Source organism: Panulirus ornatus, chromosome 46, assembly GCF_036320965.1.
Source record: "Panulirus ornatus isolate Po-2019 chromosome 46, ASM3632096v1, whole genome shotgun sequence".
Classification (NCBI taxonomy): Eukaryota; Metazoa; Arthropoda; class Malacostraca; order Decapoda; family Palinuridae; genus Panulirus; species Panulirus ornatus.
The window spans coordinates 27519202-27535116 of NC_092269.1; the positions used below are offsets into that span (position 1 = coordinate 27519202).

Below are 15915 nucleotides of genomic sequence, written 5' to 3' on the forward strand. Positions count from 1 at the left end.
GTCAAGTGGTGGAGTTACAGAACCGTGCAGGAGATGGGAAACTTATAAGCCAAGACTTCACTTAAGTGTCCCATCCTCGTGGTATTATTCCTGCAAACCTGGCGACCGTAACTTGTCCCCTCCACAATGATGCTCAGTGATCTTCGTTCCTCTGCCGTTGTACGATGCGTATGCCATCATTATAGACATTCTGATTCTATTGTACTTAATTGTAAGAGCTAATAACATAGGAGTATGATATGTAGTTATTTCTATTTTGTTTGTTATTGCAATTATCATTATAATTATTTTCATTAACATTGTAATCGCCATGGTAAAGGTGATCAATATAAACTGTACTGTCGTAATAATAAAGACATTTCTACCGTTATTATTCTTGTCATTATCATCAACGTTATCATGATTATCTCGGTTGCAGGAGACGCTATGGCACGGTAGTCATCCAGGAGGGGAGGGAGGAGGGAGGAAGGAGGAGGAGTGGTTGGTGGTCAGTGACGCTGGCTACGCTGGGCACAGCAGCTCGCTCAGTCCTGCGTTTAAGTGGCGCAGAGTCAGCTGGCGTGCGTGCACAGGGCGTGGAGCCTACTGGTGTGCGTGCACAGGGTGTGGTGCCTGCTGCCGTATGTGTATGGTGCGGTGAGTCAGCTGACGTGCTTGCACGAGGCGTGGAGCCTACTGGTGTGCGTGCACAGTGCGTTGAGTCAGCTGGTGTGCATGCCCGGGGCGTGAAGCCTAGTGGTGTGCGTGCACGGTGCATGGAGCCTGCTGTTATGCATAGGGGGCGTTGAGTCAACTGGTGTAGGTGTTCTGTGCGTTGAGGCAGCTGGCATGCGTGTGCAGTGTGTGCAAGGGCGTGGAACATTCTGGCGCCAGTCTACTGAGCTCAAAGGCTTCTTAACTGGGGTACGTGTTCAGAGCGTGGGGCCCTCTGGCGCACGTGAATGCCGCTGCACGTGCGGGCGCCGCGCCAGACTACAAGGAGACAATAGTCCCAATTTGTGTTACTTTGGAAACCATCTTTCCGTGTGAGGTGGTGTGGGAGAGCGGCAACACTAGTGAGAGCAGTGTGGGAGAGCGGTAACACTGGTGAGAGCAGTTTAGGACAGCAGCAACATCAGTGAGAGCAGTGTGGGAGAGCGGCAACACTAGTGAGAGCAGTGTGGGAGAGCGGTAACACTAGTGAGAGCAGTTTGGGAGAGCGGTAACATTAGTGAGAGCAGTGAGGGAGAGTCAGCCAAGAACGTGTCATGATGGCCTACACAGTAAGAAACAAATTGACGATGAATTGAATCTTCCAGTATACTAAGCTCACAGCAGCACAGCTGATCTTCCAGTATACTAAGCTTACAGCAGCACAGCTGATCTTCTAGTATACTAGGCTTGCAGCAGCACAGCTGACCTTCCAGTATATTAAGCTTACAGCAGCACAGCTGATCTTCCAGTATATTAAGCTTACTCAGCACAGCTGATCTTCCAGTATACTAAGTTTACAGCATCACAGCTGATCTTCCAGTATACTAAGCTTACAGCGGCACAGCTGATCTTCCAGTATTTTAAGCTCACGATAGCACAGTTGATCTTCCAATATATTAAGCTTACAGCAGCACAGCTGATCTTCCAGTATACTAAGCTTATAGCAGCACAGCTGATCTTCCAGTATGTTAAGCCCACAGCAGCACAGTTGATCTTACAGTATATTAAGCTTACAGCAGCACAGCTGATCTTCCAGTATACTAAGCTTACAAAAGCACAGCTGATCTTCCAGTATATTAAGCTTACAGCAGCAGCTGATCTCTCTGCATACTAAGTTTAAGCAGCTGATCTTCCTGTATATAAGCTTACAGCAGCACAGCTGATCTTCCAGTATATTAAGCTCAGCAGCACAGTTGATCTTTCAGGATATTAAGCTTACAGCTGCACAGCTGATCTTCCAGTATATTAAGCTTACAGCAGCACAGTTGATCTCCCAGCATATTAAGCTTTCAGCAGCACAGCTGATCTTCCAGTATACTAAGCTTACAGCGGCACAGCTGATCTTCCAGTATGTTAAGCTTACAGCAGCACAGCTGATCTTCCAGTATATTAAGCTTACAGCACCACAGCTGATCTTTCAGTATAATAAGCTTACAACAGCACAGCTAATCTTACAGTATATTTAGCTTACAGCAGCACAGCTGATCTTTCAGTATAATAAGCTTACAGCATAGCTGATCTTCCAGTATATTAAGCTTACAGCAGCACAGCTGATCTTTCAGTATGATAAGCTTACAGCAGCACAGCTGATCCAGTATATGAAGCTTACAGCAGCACAGCTGATCCTACAGTATAATAAACTAACAGCATAGCTGATCTTTCAGTACATTAAACTTACAACAGCACAGCTGATCTTCCAGTATACTAAGCTTACAGCAGCACAGTTGATCTTCCAGCATATTAAGCTTACATCATAGCTGATCTTCCAGTATATTAAGCTTACAGCAGCACAGCTGATCTTCCAGTATATTAAGCTTACAGCAGCACAGTTGATCTTCCAGTATATTAAGCTTACATCATAGCTGATCTTCCAGTATAATAAGCTTACAGCAGCACAGTTGATCTTCCAATATATTAAGCTTACATCATAGCTGATCTTTCAGTATATTAAGCTTACAGTAGCACAGTTGATCTTCCAGTATATTAAGCTTTCAGCACCACAGCTGATCTTCCAGAATATCAAGCTTACAGCAGAGCTGATCTTTTAGTATATTAAGCTTACAGCAGTACAGCTGAACTTCCAGTATATTAAGCTTACAGCAGCACAGCTGATCTTCCAGTATATTAAGCTTACAGCAGCACAGTTGATCTTCCAGTATATTAAGCTTACAACACAGCTGATCTTCCAGTATATCAAGCTTACACCACAGTTGATCTTCCAGTATATCAAGCTTACAGCAGAGCTGATCTTTAAGTACATTAAGCTAACAGCAGTACAGCTGATCTTCCAGTATATTAAGCTTACAACAGCACAGCTGATCTTCCAGTATATTAAGCTTACAGCAGCACAGCTGATCTTCCAGTATATCAAGCTTACAGCAGCACATTTGATCTTCCAGTATATCAAGCTTACAGCACAGCTGATCTTTCAGTATATAAAGCTTACAGCAGCACAGCTGATCTAGTATATTAAGCTTACAACAGCACAGCTGATCTTCCAGTATATTAAACTTACATTACAGCTGATCTTCCAGTATATTAAGCTTACAGCACAGCTGATCTTCAAGTATATCAAGCCTACATTACAGCTGATCTTTCAGTATATAAAGCTTACAGTAGCACAGCTGATCTAGTATATTATGCTTACAGCAGCACAGCTGATCTTCCAGTATATTAAGCTTACAGCAGCACAGCTGATCCTCCAGTATATTAAGCTTACATGACAACAGTTCTTCCGATATATAAAGCTTACAATGATTCTAGAACATTTACCCTATAATACAGCAGATCTTCCAGTACGTTAACCTTCCAGCAAAGCAGATCTTCCAGCACATTAAGCTTACAGTTAAGCAGATTTTTCGGTAGATTAAGCTTACCTCACAACAATTCTTCCAGTGCTTTAAGTTTACAGTACACAAGTATTCCCCAGTCTGTCCAACAGTTAGCGTTAGCATTCACGAGCTGCCTGGGATCGGGCACATAGGTTCAAATCCTGGTTGTGCCAGTCAGTCCACACTCAACCTAGCTGTTCATCCTTCACCCAGAGGTTGGTCGATGAATTAGAAACCTGTCTTAGGATAGGGTATGTATGTATGTTTGTATGCATGTATAGCGTTGATTATATCGCCTTGTTTAGGACATTCAGTTGCCGGTGTTGTCTCAGCTAACATGAGAATAACACATTTGGGTTTCAGAAATGATCAAGAAGACGTATGATGATCAAAATCTTTCATCTTTTAAGTTGGCACGGTCGTGTGGCAGGCGAGAGAGTCAAGTCTATCATGATAAGTTAGAAGTAATAAAGACGAGTTTGGGAACGATGGCCGTTAAACACGAGGCCAGAGATACTTGTTGAATTGTAAGTATTGGAGTCACTCTTACCGTGTCAATGAATGTGGGAAGATCGATGGAGAACTTGCTCTCCTTTCCCCAATTAGTTCAGTGTAAACAGAAGTATGTGGCTCTTGTGTGTGTGTATGTGTGTGTGTGTGTGTGTGTGTGTGTGTGTGTGTGTGTGTGTGTGTGTGTGTGTGTGTGTGTGTGTGAGGGGAAACTTTTTCAACCTATGTGTAGTAAAAGCCCTATGTCAGTGGAGGCCATGTTGGGATAGTAAAGCAAGGTCTGTAGGGGTTAGTTGTAGGTAGGGCGAGGGTTCTGGTCTCGGTGCCAGCTGGAGAGTGGCCGTATTGCGTCTGTTCCCGGCGCTTCCTCGCTAACGAGAGGAAAATAGGATCGTCAGCGAAGGGGGCAAATGGAAGTTGGTAACAGGAAAAGACGAGGGGAAGAGATGGGATGGATATTTTGAAGGGCAACTCAGTGTGGTAGATGACGGAGTTGCAGATGAGGCGTGGTTGGGTTGGGAAGGAATACGAAGCAAGAGTCACTGCGAGTGTTTTGGTGAAAAGAGATGTGGTGAAAGCCTTGCGTAAGATGAGGTGTGGCAGAGCGGCTAGAGAGGAGGGGATTACAGTTGAATTTTTCAAGGGGGATAACTGTTGTTGATTGGTTGGTTAGTTAGAATTTTTAGTGAACGTATAGCTCATAGTGAAGTCTACAACCTTCACCCACTGAGGCTTTCACCACCACCTTCACCCAATGAGACTGACACTACCTCCCGTACAGACAAGTGGAGGATGCGTACGAAAACGTCTTGGAGCCGCGACCCCTGCTGGACCAACCCCTGAAGAACGACTCCAACGACTGAATACGACCATTCAAGCCATCACCACGGACGACGTCCGCACCGTAAGCCAACATAAGAAAATCCATTTCTTATATCCAACTACTGCCTTTTTCATTTTCTCCAGATAGCGTTAAAAATAGACGAACAAATAGCCATCCATTGTTTCCAATCTTTCCTGTCTCCTCTTGGTCGCGTCAAGAGTAGTTCAATATATGGCCTCATTGGCAATACATCTCAGCCAACATAAAAGAAAGCGTTTTCTCTCTTTATACATAACATCTGCCTTTCCCATTTTCGCTTGGTACTGTCAGGAACAGACGAACAAACGGCCTCATATGCAAAACATCCAGTCATTAGCTGTCATGTATAATGTAATACATTCATGTTTCATAAATGTATGATCGAGTTTTCATTAATTCACTAGACAGAAGAGATGGATGATCTTGGACAATAAAACTATAAGCATACAACAAATAAGTACTTAGGTGTAAACTATGAAAGTAGGTTATAAAGTAAGTATAGCTAGGATTGTAGACTAATAAATTACCATGGGGCCTTCTGTGAGGATCTAGATTATGGAAGTAGTATACAGTATGATTGTAGACTATGAGGCTAGTATACGAAGAAAGGTAAACTAGGAACGCAGGGGTTAAAGCTGTACATTGATGAATGTTGAGCTACGAATGCTGTAGACAGTGGGTTGGTGTACTGGCGACAGTGGGCTGTTATACTGTAGATGGTTGTATACTGTAGACATTAGAATGATGATACACTGTATATGGTAGGTTAATGATGCACCGTATATAGTGGGTTCATTACACACTGTAGACTGTGCCCCTTGTCATCTGTGGCGTCCCTGTTTCACTATTGGTGACTCTTTCACTAATGGTACCCTTGTGTCACAAGTGATGTTTATCACCAGATATGTCTCTGTGTCACCACTTGTGTCCCTGTGTCACCAGTGGTCCCCTTCTGTCCCTCTAGGTACCTTTTAGTACCCCTATATACCCTTCGTAATCCCCTTAGTCCCCCTCAGTACCTTTTGAGTACCCTTGTGTACTCCTGGTCTCCCACAGGTGGTGTCATGTATACCTGGAAACATCGAAGTCGGGGCGGTGTACGAGCTGGTGCTGGGAGCCTCGGAGGGCAAGGCTCACAAGGTGAAAGCTACCCTCCTCCACTTAGCTCTCCACCACAGGGCCCATCACTGTGCCAAGCTCCTCCTCCACCTTGGGGCTTCCACTGAAGGTAGGTCAGTCAGTGGTCCATCACTGTACCGAGATAATACCGTGACAATCTTGCCACATTTTTCGAAATTCATAAGACTCTAGCAAAACACCTACTATTTTAGGGCATCTGGAACATGTCTTATTGTAGGATATTCCTGGAACGCCTCCTATTGGTCAGTAGGTAACTCGTTTGTGGTTCACATTGTGTAAGAATTAGGAGACAGCCAACTGGAAAAGGTGTTTGTGACTAAGAAGAATTATTGGCTTGTATATAGACATCCTCTTCCAGTATTCGATGCCAAGCTAAATCATTTAGTATGAAGGCAAATCTGGAACATGAAAATAAGAAAGAAATGTAGGTTCCTAATGCTAAATATATTTCATTTACATTCTTTCACTCGCTCCTGTGTTTCTACCGCCTAGTTTAACACACTGACAGTTTTCTTTCAAATATAACTTTGTAAAGCTTTTTTTGAGGAATGGCTATTTCTCTTCATCCAGGAGAGAGAGAGAGAGAGAGAGAGAGAGAGAGAGAGAGAGAGAGAGAGAGAGAGAGAGAGAGAGAGAGAGAGAGAGAGAAATGTTGTGAATGATGGATGCATATAGATTCATATAAAGTTTGGAATATAACAACTTGTTCCAGCGTTCCAAAAATATCTGAAAATTGGATGATTTTCCTTCACTGCCAGACACTGGCAACACATCCAGTTCCGTGATATTTCCTTCACTCGGCGACACCGAACCGTTCGCTTTAGGAAAGCCACATCGGCATCACGAACCCTAACATGTGGTGTACCACAGGGCACCAAGATGGGGCCGCTGTACTTCCTTATCCTTATCAATAATGCCCTGAAGAGCAAAAACCACCGCTGGAAGTACGTAGAGTTCCAGCTATTTTCCTACTCCTGAAGTTAAGAATTCAGTCTCCGATCACCTCATTTGTTCATTGGTAGAGGACTTAATCTCGTACCCTTAGGCCACGGATTCGAATCTCAGCGGAGAGGGGTAATAAGATTAAACAAGACTATGTTGTTGTTGGTTGTCTCAAGATGCAGCAGCTTGGCTTAAGGCGGCGGCTTAAGTTACAATCATGGAAAAAGAATGGAAGGGTGATAGGCTAATAATGTATGTTTTAAACGAACAGCGAAGTGAACTGACGTAGCCTAAGGAATATTTCCAACCTCCTGCCAGTGTTATTCCTAAGAGGTTGTCCAGAAATTCACGTGTTAAGAAAATTCACAAATTCAGTTAAGTTCACAATGGAGATCGTTGAGGTGACCGCCAGAGCCACAGGAAGTGTGGGCGACAGTGGAAATACCAGCGCCTGGGAGGTGACGAAAAGACTACCCAACTTCCAGTGCATTTTCCCCCGATTTTCAAGACGTTTAAAGCCAGGGGCTGGATCTTTTAACCCGTGATAAGTTGTTTATAGAAAATATTGATATTTTATCAAACTGGCTTTCCCACTTTAATTATGTAGCGTCAGGAACAGAAGAGTAATTATCTTATCAGCTCACATCCAATCTGAATTTAGCTGCTATTTGTAATGTACTGAAAACATAACTTTTCTAGCCCTTTGCTCTACGGAGTAAAATATTTCCAAAGCTATCTTCGAACACTACCATGATTCTGTACCTTATTTTCTATGAACATAGCAGTTTTTAATCCGTATTTCTATTTATTTCGATTTATCCGACTTTACGATTTTTCAGCGACTGAGAGCGATCTGGGCGACTGCGCCATCCACTGTGCGGTGCGGATGGGGAGCTACGAGCTGGTGATGCTTCTTCTGGAGTATGGCGCCTCCCCGACCTCCGTCAACGCCTCCCTCGACACCCCGCTCCATTTGGCTGCCGAGAAGGGACTTGTCCATGTTGTCAAAACCTTCCTGGATGCTGGCGCCGATCCCGTTGCCAAGAACAGGTCAGAGAACAGTTTGAGGACATTTTGTGGTGGGTTAAAATCCTCTGCCATGGGTTTGGAAACGTCTGCTGAATATGGGGTTACTTTAAGACTTTGTTCATTGATAAGACTTATATGGAACTGCATGACTGACAGTGATGGCCAGCCTGGTTGTAATATATAAGTGTATATATATATATATATATATATATATATATATATATATATATATATATATATATATATATCACATAATCTCCAAAAGTCAGGATTCGATCTCATGATCTTTTGAGTAATACGTGGGAACGATAGCCGATCGGCTATGATCGCAGTAAATTGTCACTATCCACTTACAAGTTATTATATACCCTTCGTGTCACATCCATGAGTAACTGGGTCTACGCCGGTCAAATTCAATCAGGCTCACATTACCAGCAGTTAGCATTTTCTAGAACCTTATTGTACAAACGCGGAGGTAGGTGAACACGAATATAGTGCATATGAACGCACACTTTCATAGAACATATGATACCCAGTTGCTCATGGACGTGAGACGAAGGGTATTCGGTTACTTGTAATCGAATGGTCACTTTTCTATTAGAAGCGATCATAGCCGAGCGATTAGCCTTCCAGACTATCATGCAAAAGATCCTGACTTTGAGTCCTGACTGATGGAGGGTATTATGTTGTTCTATGAAAGTGTGAGTTCAAATGCACTATAATTGTGTTCACATACCTTCTCGTTTGTACAGTAAGGTTCTGTAAAATGCTAAACGCTGGTCATGTGAGCCGACTGGGATATGATTGGTGTAGACCCATATTGCTCATAGATGTATGACGAAGGGTATTCGATTACTTGTAATCGAACGCTCATTTTGCTATTAGGCGGTGATCATCGCCAAGCGGTAAACCTTCCCGAATACCACGTAAAAGGTCGTGGGGTCGAGTCCTGGCTGTTGGATGGTATCATGTGTTCTATGAGATTGCGCGTTCAATATTCACTATATTCGTGTATAAAGTGTATATCGTCGATATTTAATTTTCAAGTAAATATGTTTGTTTATAATTACTACACTCCTATGACATTGATTTGTAGGAAGATATTTAAGAGGAACTTCAAAATTATGGAAATTAAAAATATCGCCAGTGTTGGGAATCTGTAATTTCAGTATAAACAAGTAACCTACAATGTCTGTACGTGCTGAGGCAAGAAGAGTTGCCAGTTACCCCATATATAAAGTTGCTATTGATCAGTGTATTCAATTATGGTGGTGACTGGGAGAGATCTGGGTTTGTTCAGGTTATTTCAGCTTGAAATTTATTTACTGGAGATATCTCACTAATCCATTTGTTCTGAAGTTGTTCACAAGTTTCCTCACAAAATGGATTAGATACGTCCATTATGAGTTCCAGGAAATAAGCAGCATCAGCGAGAGTCGTTAAGTGAAAACAGAACCGAATTATTTTCATCTTGGAAACATTCGTTTGGTAATGTCTTCCATGTACAAGTGAAGGCTGACGACCCCTACTACTATGACTTTTCATATCGAGTCTTTATTCACTGCTGCCGTAACCTTACGTCACCACTCGAGTATATCGACATTAACCGTGGATGTGATGGCCTGGCTTTCGTCCTGACCTTTCAGGTTCAAACCAAAGGTCAGGGTCGTAACTGTCGTCCTTGAGAAGTTTGAATATATCGAATCTCAAAGTGTTCTCTGTGACCATTTGTTTTGGTGGTCGCACAGCGAGATCCCCCACTGATATCCTCTTCTCTGTGTAACTCATGCCTACTCTCTTGGAGTCTTTGGGGACTCTTGTATCGCTTGATATCCCGGAAGCTGCTGACGAGGTGCATTATTGGGTTCTGATTTCCAAGTTTCCCTGCTTCAGCTCTCCTTCATTTTTCTCTCTGCACCCAGTTTTCTGATCATCTGATCTATTTACGTAACTGTTGACGGATATACCTTTTCGTCAGATATCTGGAGACCCCGTGGGACGTCGCTGTACTGGCCGGGTCACCGTCAGCTGTGGCATGCGCCGATCTCATTCTAACAAAGTACCTTGCAATACGTGATGACGGCGGCCTGCCGGTCGTCTAGAACTGCCGGTCACCTACGTGTTTACCCTATGGATAGCGGGTCTCAGGATGCCAGACGTCTCCCCGTTGGCCCTGTGGATACCGGTTCTCCAGCTGTGGATATCCTGACTGCCGGACATTTAGCTACTGGCTTTAGAATTCCCGATGTTCAAGCTGTGGATATCCTTTGATGCCGCTGGCCTAACAGCCTTTACTTTCATCGCCACCTTCCTGAAGATATTGGCTCTTGCTTTACTTGCTCACTTGCCATAAGATAACTGCTCTAGCTGTACACCTACCCACCCTAAGATAACAATTCTTAAGGTGACAACTATACACCTATCTGCTCCAGGATAACAACTTATGCTGTAAATTCATCGGCCATAAGATAACAGGTTTTAATACACATCCACCCGACCTCAAGATAACAACTCTGTCTATACAGATAACCACTCTAAGATAACTTGCTTTACACCCACCAACCTCTATCTATACAGGTAACCATTTTAAGATAACTCCTGCTTTACTATCACCAAACCAAAGATAATTTTGTCTATAGATCTACCCACTCAAGGATAACTCTTGCTGTTATCTTCAAACCCTAAGATAGCGACATTTTGCATCTACCCACTCTAACTCTTACTTTATCCTTAAAAATCGTAGGATAACCATGTCTATACCTCTGTCCACTCTAAGATAACTCATACTGTATCTCCAACAACCCTAAGATAACAGCGTTTGCTGCAACTTAGCAACTCTATGATAACTTTCTGTGCATATAATCACTCTAAGATAACAACTCAACGAACCATATGACAACATTTGATACTAGACATCCAAAGTTAACAACACTTGGTATAGTTTTATACCCCTACCTACCTTAAGATAACACTTGCTGTACCCATAGGAACCGATGATCACAAATGCTATATCCTTACTCTCCCTTAAACAACAACTTTAGCTATACCTCCTCACATACCACAGGATAACAACGGCTATATCTCCAATTGCTCTAAGATAACAACTCTTGCTATACAACTACCTACGCTTAGATAACAATCCAACCAAACGGATCAAACCTTTTATAAGTCAAGTTGTACCACCCCAACTACCGTAAGATAACACTTGCTCTTCCCTCACCTGCACAAAGATAACAACCTGCTATACATCCGCCTACCCCAAGATAACTATAAGCTCACCTACACTAAGATAGCTTGCTGAACACTCTCCTACCCGTTGATAACTTGGTAAATTCTCACCTCCACCAAGATAACTCGTTATACTTCCCTTACAATCTAAAGATGATATCATAAATCAATTCATTTCTATTTGATATGATAATTTGATATAATAATTCATTCTTATTCCATTTTGTGTTACCTGATATGTATTATGTAATGTAATCCTGCTATGTATTATTCACGCAATCTTGTTAAGTATCATCTATGTAATCCTATTACGTATTATATATGTAACTGTGGTTGTTTTATCGTGGTTCGAACACCTTTTGTAGCTTAACATGTCAACCTAAAGGTTGACATGTTAAGCTAGAAGAAATCAGGTTTATATATATATATATATATATATATATATATATATATATATATATATATATATATATATATATATATATATATATATATATATATATCATCCCTGGGGATAGGGGAGAAAGAATACTTCCCACATATTCCCTGCGAGTCGCAGAAGGCGACTAAAAGGGAGCGAGCGGGGGGCTGGAAATCCTCACCTCCAATTTCCATTTTTCCAAAAGAAGGAAGAAAAAAAGGGGGCCAAGTGAGGAATATTTCCTCTAAAGCTAAATCATCTGTTGTAGAACGCTACCTCTCTAGCGCGGGAATTAGCAAATATGTATGGGAAAAGAATATATATATATATATATATATATATATATATATATATATATATATATATATATATATATATATATATATATATATATATATATATAGTCTTGGACAATCGCATGTTTACCAAAAAGCGTCCTTCGTTGTATTTCAACTGACTTATATTTCTCTCTTGTGTCTCTCCTGATGATGTAATTATTACACGAAAGTGCACTTGGGAACTTATCGTGTTTCATTTTCCCCGTGGACTCATAGGAATGTCTTGATCACGCGCAAAATTGTGATCCTTTCCAATATATATATATATACAATATATATATATATATATATATATATATATATATATATATATCATACAAACCTCCAACAGCCAGGATCGAACGCGGGACCCCCGTGCCACAAGCGGGAATGCTACCGCTAGGCTATGGGCTAGGCCCATGATTTAGCGGTAGCATTCCCGCCTGCGGCACAGGGGTCCCGGGTTCGATCCTGGCTGTTGGAGGTTTGTATGTTCTATGAAGGTGCGCGTTCCTATACACTTTATTCATATATATATATATATATATATATATATATATATATATATATATATATATATATATATATATATATATATATATATATATATACCTGGGGATAGGGGAGAAAGAATTCTTCCCACGCATTCCTCACGTATCGTATAAGGGAACGGGAGCGGGGGGCTAGAAACCATCCCTTCCTTGTATTTTAACATTCTAAAAGGGGAAACAGAAGAAGGAGTCACGCGGGGAGTGCTCATCCTCCTCGAAGGCTCAGATTGGGGTGTCTAAATGTGTGTGGATGTAAACAAGATGAGAAAAAAGGAGAGATAGGTGGTTATGTTTGAGGAAAGGAACCTGGATATTTTGGCTCTGAGTGAAACAAAGCTCAAGGGTAAAGGGGAAGAGTGGTTTGGAAATGTTTTGGGAGTAAAGTCAGGGGTTGGTGAGAGGACAAGAGCAGAGGAAGGAGTAGCACTACTCCTGAAACAGGAGTTGTGGGAGTATGTGATAGAGTGTAAGAAAGTAACCTCTAGATTGATATGGTTAAAACTGAAAGTGGGTGGTGAGAGTTGGGTGATTATTGGTGCCTATGCACCTGGGCATGAGAAGAAAGATCATGAGAGGCAGTGTTTTGGGAGCAGCTGAGTGAGTGTGTTAGCAGTTTTGATGCATGAGACCGGGTTATGGTGATGGGTGATTTGAATGCAAAGGTGAGTAATGTGGCAGTTGAGGGAATAATTAGTGTACATGGGGTGTTCAGTGTAGTAATTGGAAATGGCGAGGAACTTGTAGATTTGTGTGCTGAGAAAGGACTGGTGATTGGGAATACCTGGTTTAAAAGGCAATATATACATAAGTATACGTATGTAATTAGGAGAGATGGCCAGAGAGCGTTATTGGATTACGTGTTAATTGATAGGTGCATGAAAGAGAGACTTTTGGATGTTAATGTGCTGAGAGGTGCAACTGGAGGGATATCTGATCATTATCTTGTGAAGGCGATGGTGAAGATTTGTTGAGGTTTTCAGAGAAGTAGAGAAAATGTTGGGGTGAAGAGAATGGTGAGAGTAAGTGAGCTTGGGAAGGAGACTTGTGTGAGGAAGTATCAGGAGAGACTGAGTGCAGAATGGAAAAATGTGAGAACAAAGGAGGTAAGGGGAGTGGGGTAGGAATGGGATGTACTTAGGGGAGCAGTGGTGGCTTGCGCAAAAGAAACTTGTGGCATGAGAAGCGTGGGAGGTGGGCAGATTAGAACTTGTGGTGAGTGGTGGGATGAAGAAGTAAGATTATTGGTGAAAGAGAAAAGAGAGGCATTTGGACGGTTTTTGCAGGGAAAAAGTGCAAATGACTGGAAGATGTATAAAAGAAAGAGGCAGGAGGTCAAGAGAAAGGTGCAAGAGGTGAAAAAGAGGCAAATGGGAGTTGGGTTGAGAGAGTATCATTAAATTTTAGGGAGAATAGAAAATGAAGTCTGTTGTGGATGAGAGAGATTGGGAAGTGAGTCAGTTGTTGTTCGCAGATGATAAAGAGCTGGTGGCTGATTCATGTGAGAAACTGCAGAAGCTGGTGACTGAGTTTGGTAAAGTGTTTGAAAGAAGAAAGTTAAGAGTAAATGTGAATAAGAACAAGGTTATTAGGTACAGTAGGGTTGAGGGTCAAGTCAATTGGGAGGTAAGTTTGAATGGAGAAAAACTGGAGGAAGTAAAGTGTTTTAGATATCTGGGAGTGGATCTGGCAGCGGATGGAACCATGGAAGCGGAAGTGAATCATTGGGTGGGGGAGGGGGCGAAAATCCTGGGAGCCTTGAATAATGTGTGGAAGTCGAGAACATTATCTCGGAAAGCAAAAATGGGTATGTTTGAAGGAATAGTGGTTCCAACAATGTTGTATGGTTGCGAGGTGTGGGCTATGGATAGAGTTGTGCGCAGGAGGGTGGGTGTGCTGGAAATGAGATGTTTGAGGACAATGTGTGGTGTGAGGTGGTTTGATCGAGTAATTGATGTATGGGTAAGAGAGATGTGTGGAAATAAAAAGAGAGTGGTTGAGAGAGCAGAAGAGGGTGTTTTGAAATGGTTTGGGCACATGGAGAGAATGAGTGACGAAAGATTGACCAAGAGGATATATGTGTCGGAGGTGGAGGGAACGAGGAGAAGTGGGAGACCAAATTGGAGGTGGAAAGATGGAGTGAAAAAGATTTTGTGTGATCGGGGCCTGAACATGCAGGAGGGTGAAAGGAGGGCAAGGAACAGAGTGAATTGGATCGATGTTGTATACCGGGGTTGACGTGCTGTCAGTGGATTGAATCAGGGCATGTGAAGCGTCTGGGGTAAACCATGGAAAGCTGTGGGGGACCTGAATGTGGAAAGGGAGCTGTGGTTTCGGGCATTATTGCATGACAGCTAGAGACTGAGTGTGAACGAATGAGGCCTTTGTTGTCTTTTCCTAGCGCTACCCCGCACACATGAGGGGGGAGGGGGATGTTATTCCATGTGTGGCGAGGTGGCCATTTCTTTCGTCTGTTTCCTTGCGCTACCTCGCAAACGCGGGAGACAGCGACAAAGCAAAATAAAAATAAATATAAAAAGATGTTTTGGAAGGAGGTAAATAAAGTGCGTAAGACAAGAGAACAAATGGGAACATCGGTGATCGGATTAATTGGGAGGTAATAACAAGTTGTGATGTGAGAAGGAGATGGAGTGAATATTTTAAAGGTTTGTCGAATGTGTTTGATGATAGAGTGGCAAATATAGAGTATTTTGGTCGAGGTGGTGTGCGAAGTGAGAGGGACAAGGAGAATGATTTGGTAAACAGAGAATAGGCAGTGAAAGCTTTGCGGAAGATGAAAGCCGGCAAGGCAGCGGGTTTGGATGGTATTGCAGTGGAATTTATTGAAAAAGGGGGGTGACTGTGTTGTTGACTGGTAAGTGTGGATATTTAATGTATGTATGGCTCATGGTGAGGTGCCTGAGGATTGGCAGAATGCATGCATAATGCCACTGTGCAAAGGCAAAAGGGATAAAGGTGAGTGCTCAAATTACAGAGGTATAAGTTTGTTGAGTATTTCTTGGAAATTGTATGGGAGGGTATTGATTGAGAGGGTGAAGGCATGTACAGAGCATCAGATTGGGAAAGAGCAGTGTGGTTTCAGAAGTGGTACAGGATGTGTAGATCAGGTGTTTGCTTTGAAGAATACATGTGAGAAATACTTAGAAAAACAAATGGATTTGTATGTAGCATCTATGGATCTGGAGAAGGCATATGGGAGAGTGGATAGAGATGCTCTGTGGAAGGTATTAAGAGTATATAGTGTGGGAGGCAAGTTGCTGGAAGCAGTGAAAAGTTTTCATCGAGGATGTAAGCCTTGTGTACGAGTAGGAAGAATGGAGAGTGATTGGTTCCCAGTGAATGTAGGTTTGCGGCAGGGGTGTGTGATGTCTCC

The 15915-nt window shown here is 42.4% G+C and overlaps 1 protein-coding gene across 1 annotated transcript; it reads left to right on the plus strand.

Moving 5' to 3' along the window:
• Window positions 1–491: 491 nt before the first annotated feature.
• LOC139763163 (uncharacterized) lies at window positions 492–11565 on the plus strand. The gene is made up of 5 exons (XM_071688874.1): window positions 492–1262; window positions 4816–4938; window positions 5953–6124; window positions 7818–8028; window positions 9986–11565. Exons 1-5 carry the CDS (start codon window positions 1248–1250, stop codon window positions 10107–10109), a joined length of 645 nt encoding a protein of 214 aa, XP_071544975.1. The 5' UTR covers window positions 492–1247; the 3' UTR covers window positions 10110–11565.
• Window positions 11566–15915: the final 4350 nt, after the last annotated feature.

What these genes read in the sequence shown, in the direction of transcription:
- LOC139763163 (XM_071688874.1), top strand. An exon ending in CCTTGGGGCTTCCACTGAAG is followed by an intron (nt 6,125 to 7,817) that starts GTAGGTCAGTCA and finishes ACGATTTTTCAG; the next exon opens with CGACTGAGAGCGATCTGGGC. An exon ending in GATCCCGTTGCCAAGAACAG is followed by an intron (nt 8,029 to 9,985) that starts GTCAGAGAACAG and finishes CCTTTTCGTCAG; the next exon opens with ATATCTGGAGACCCCGTGGG.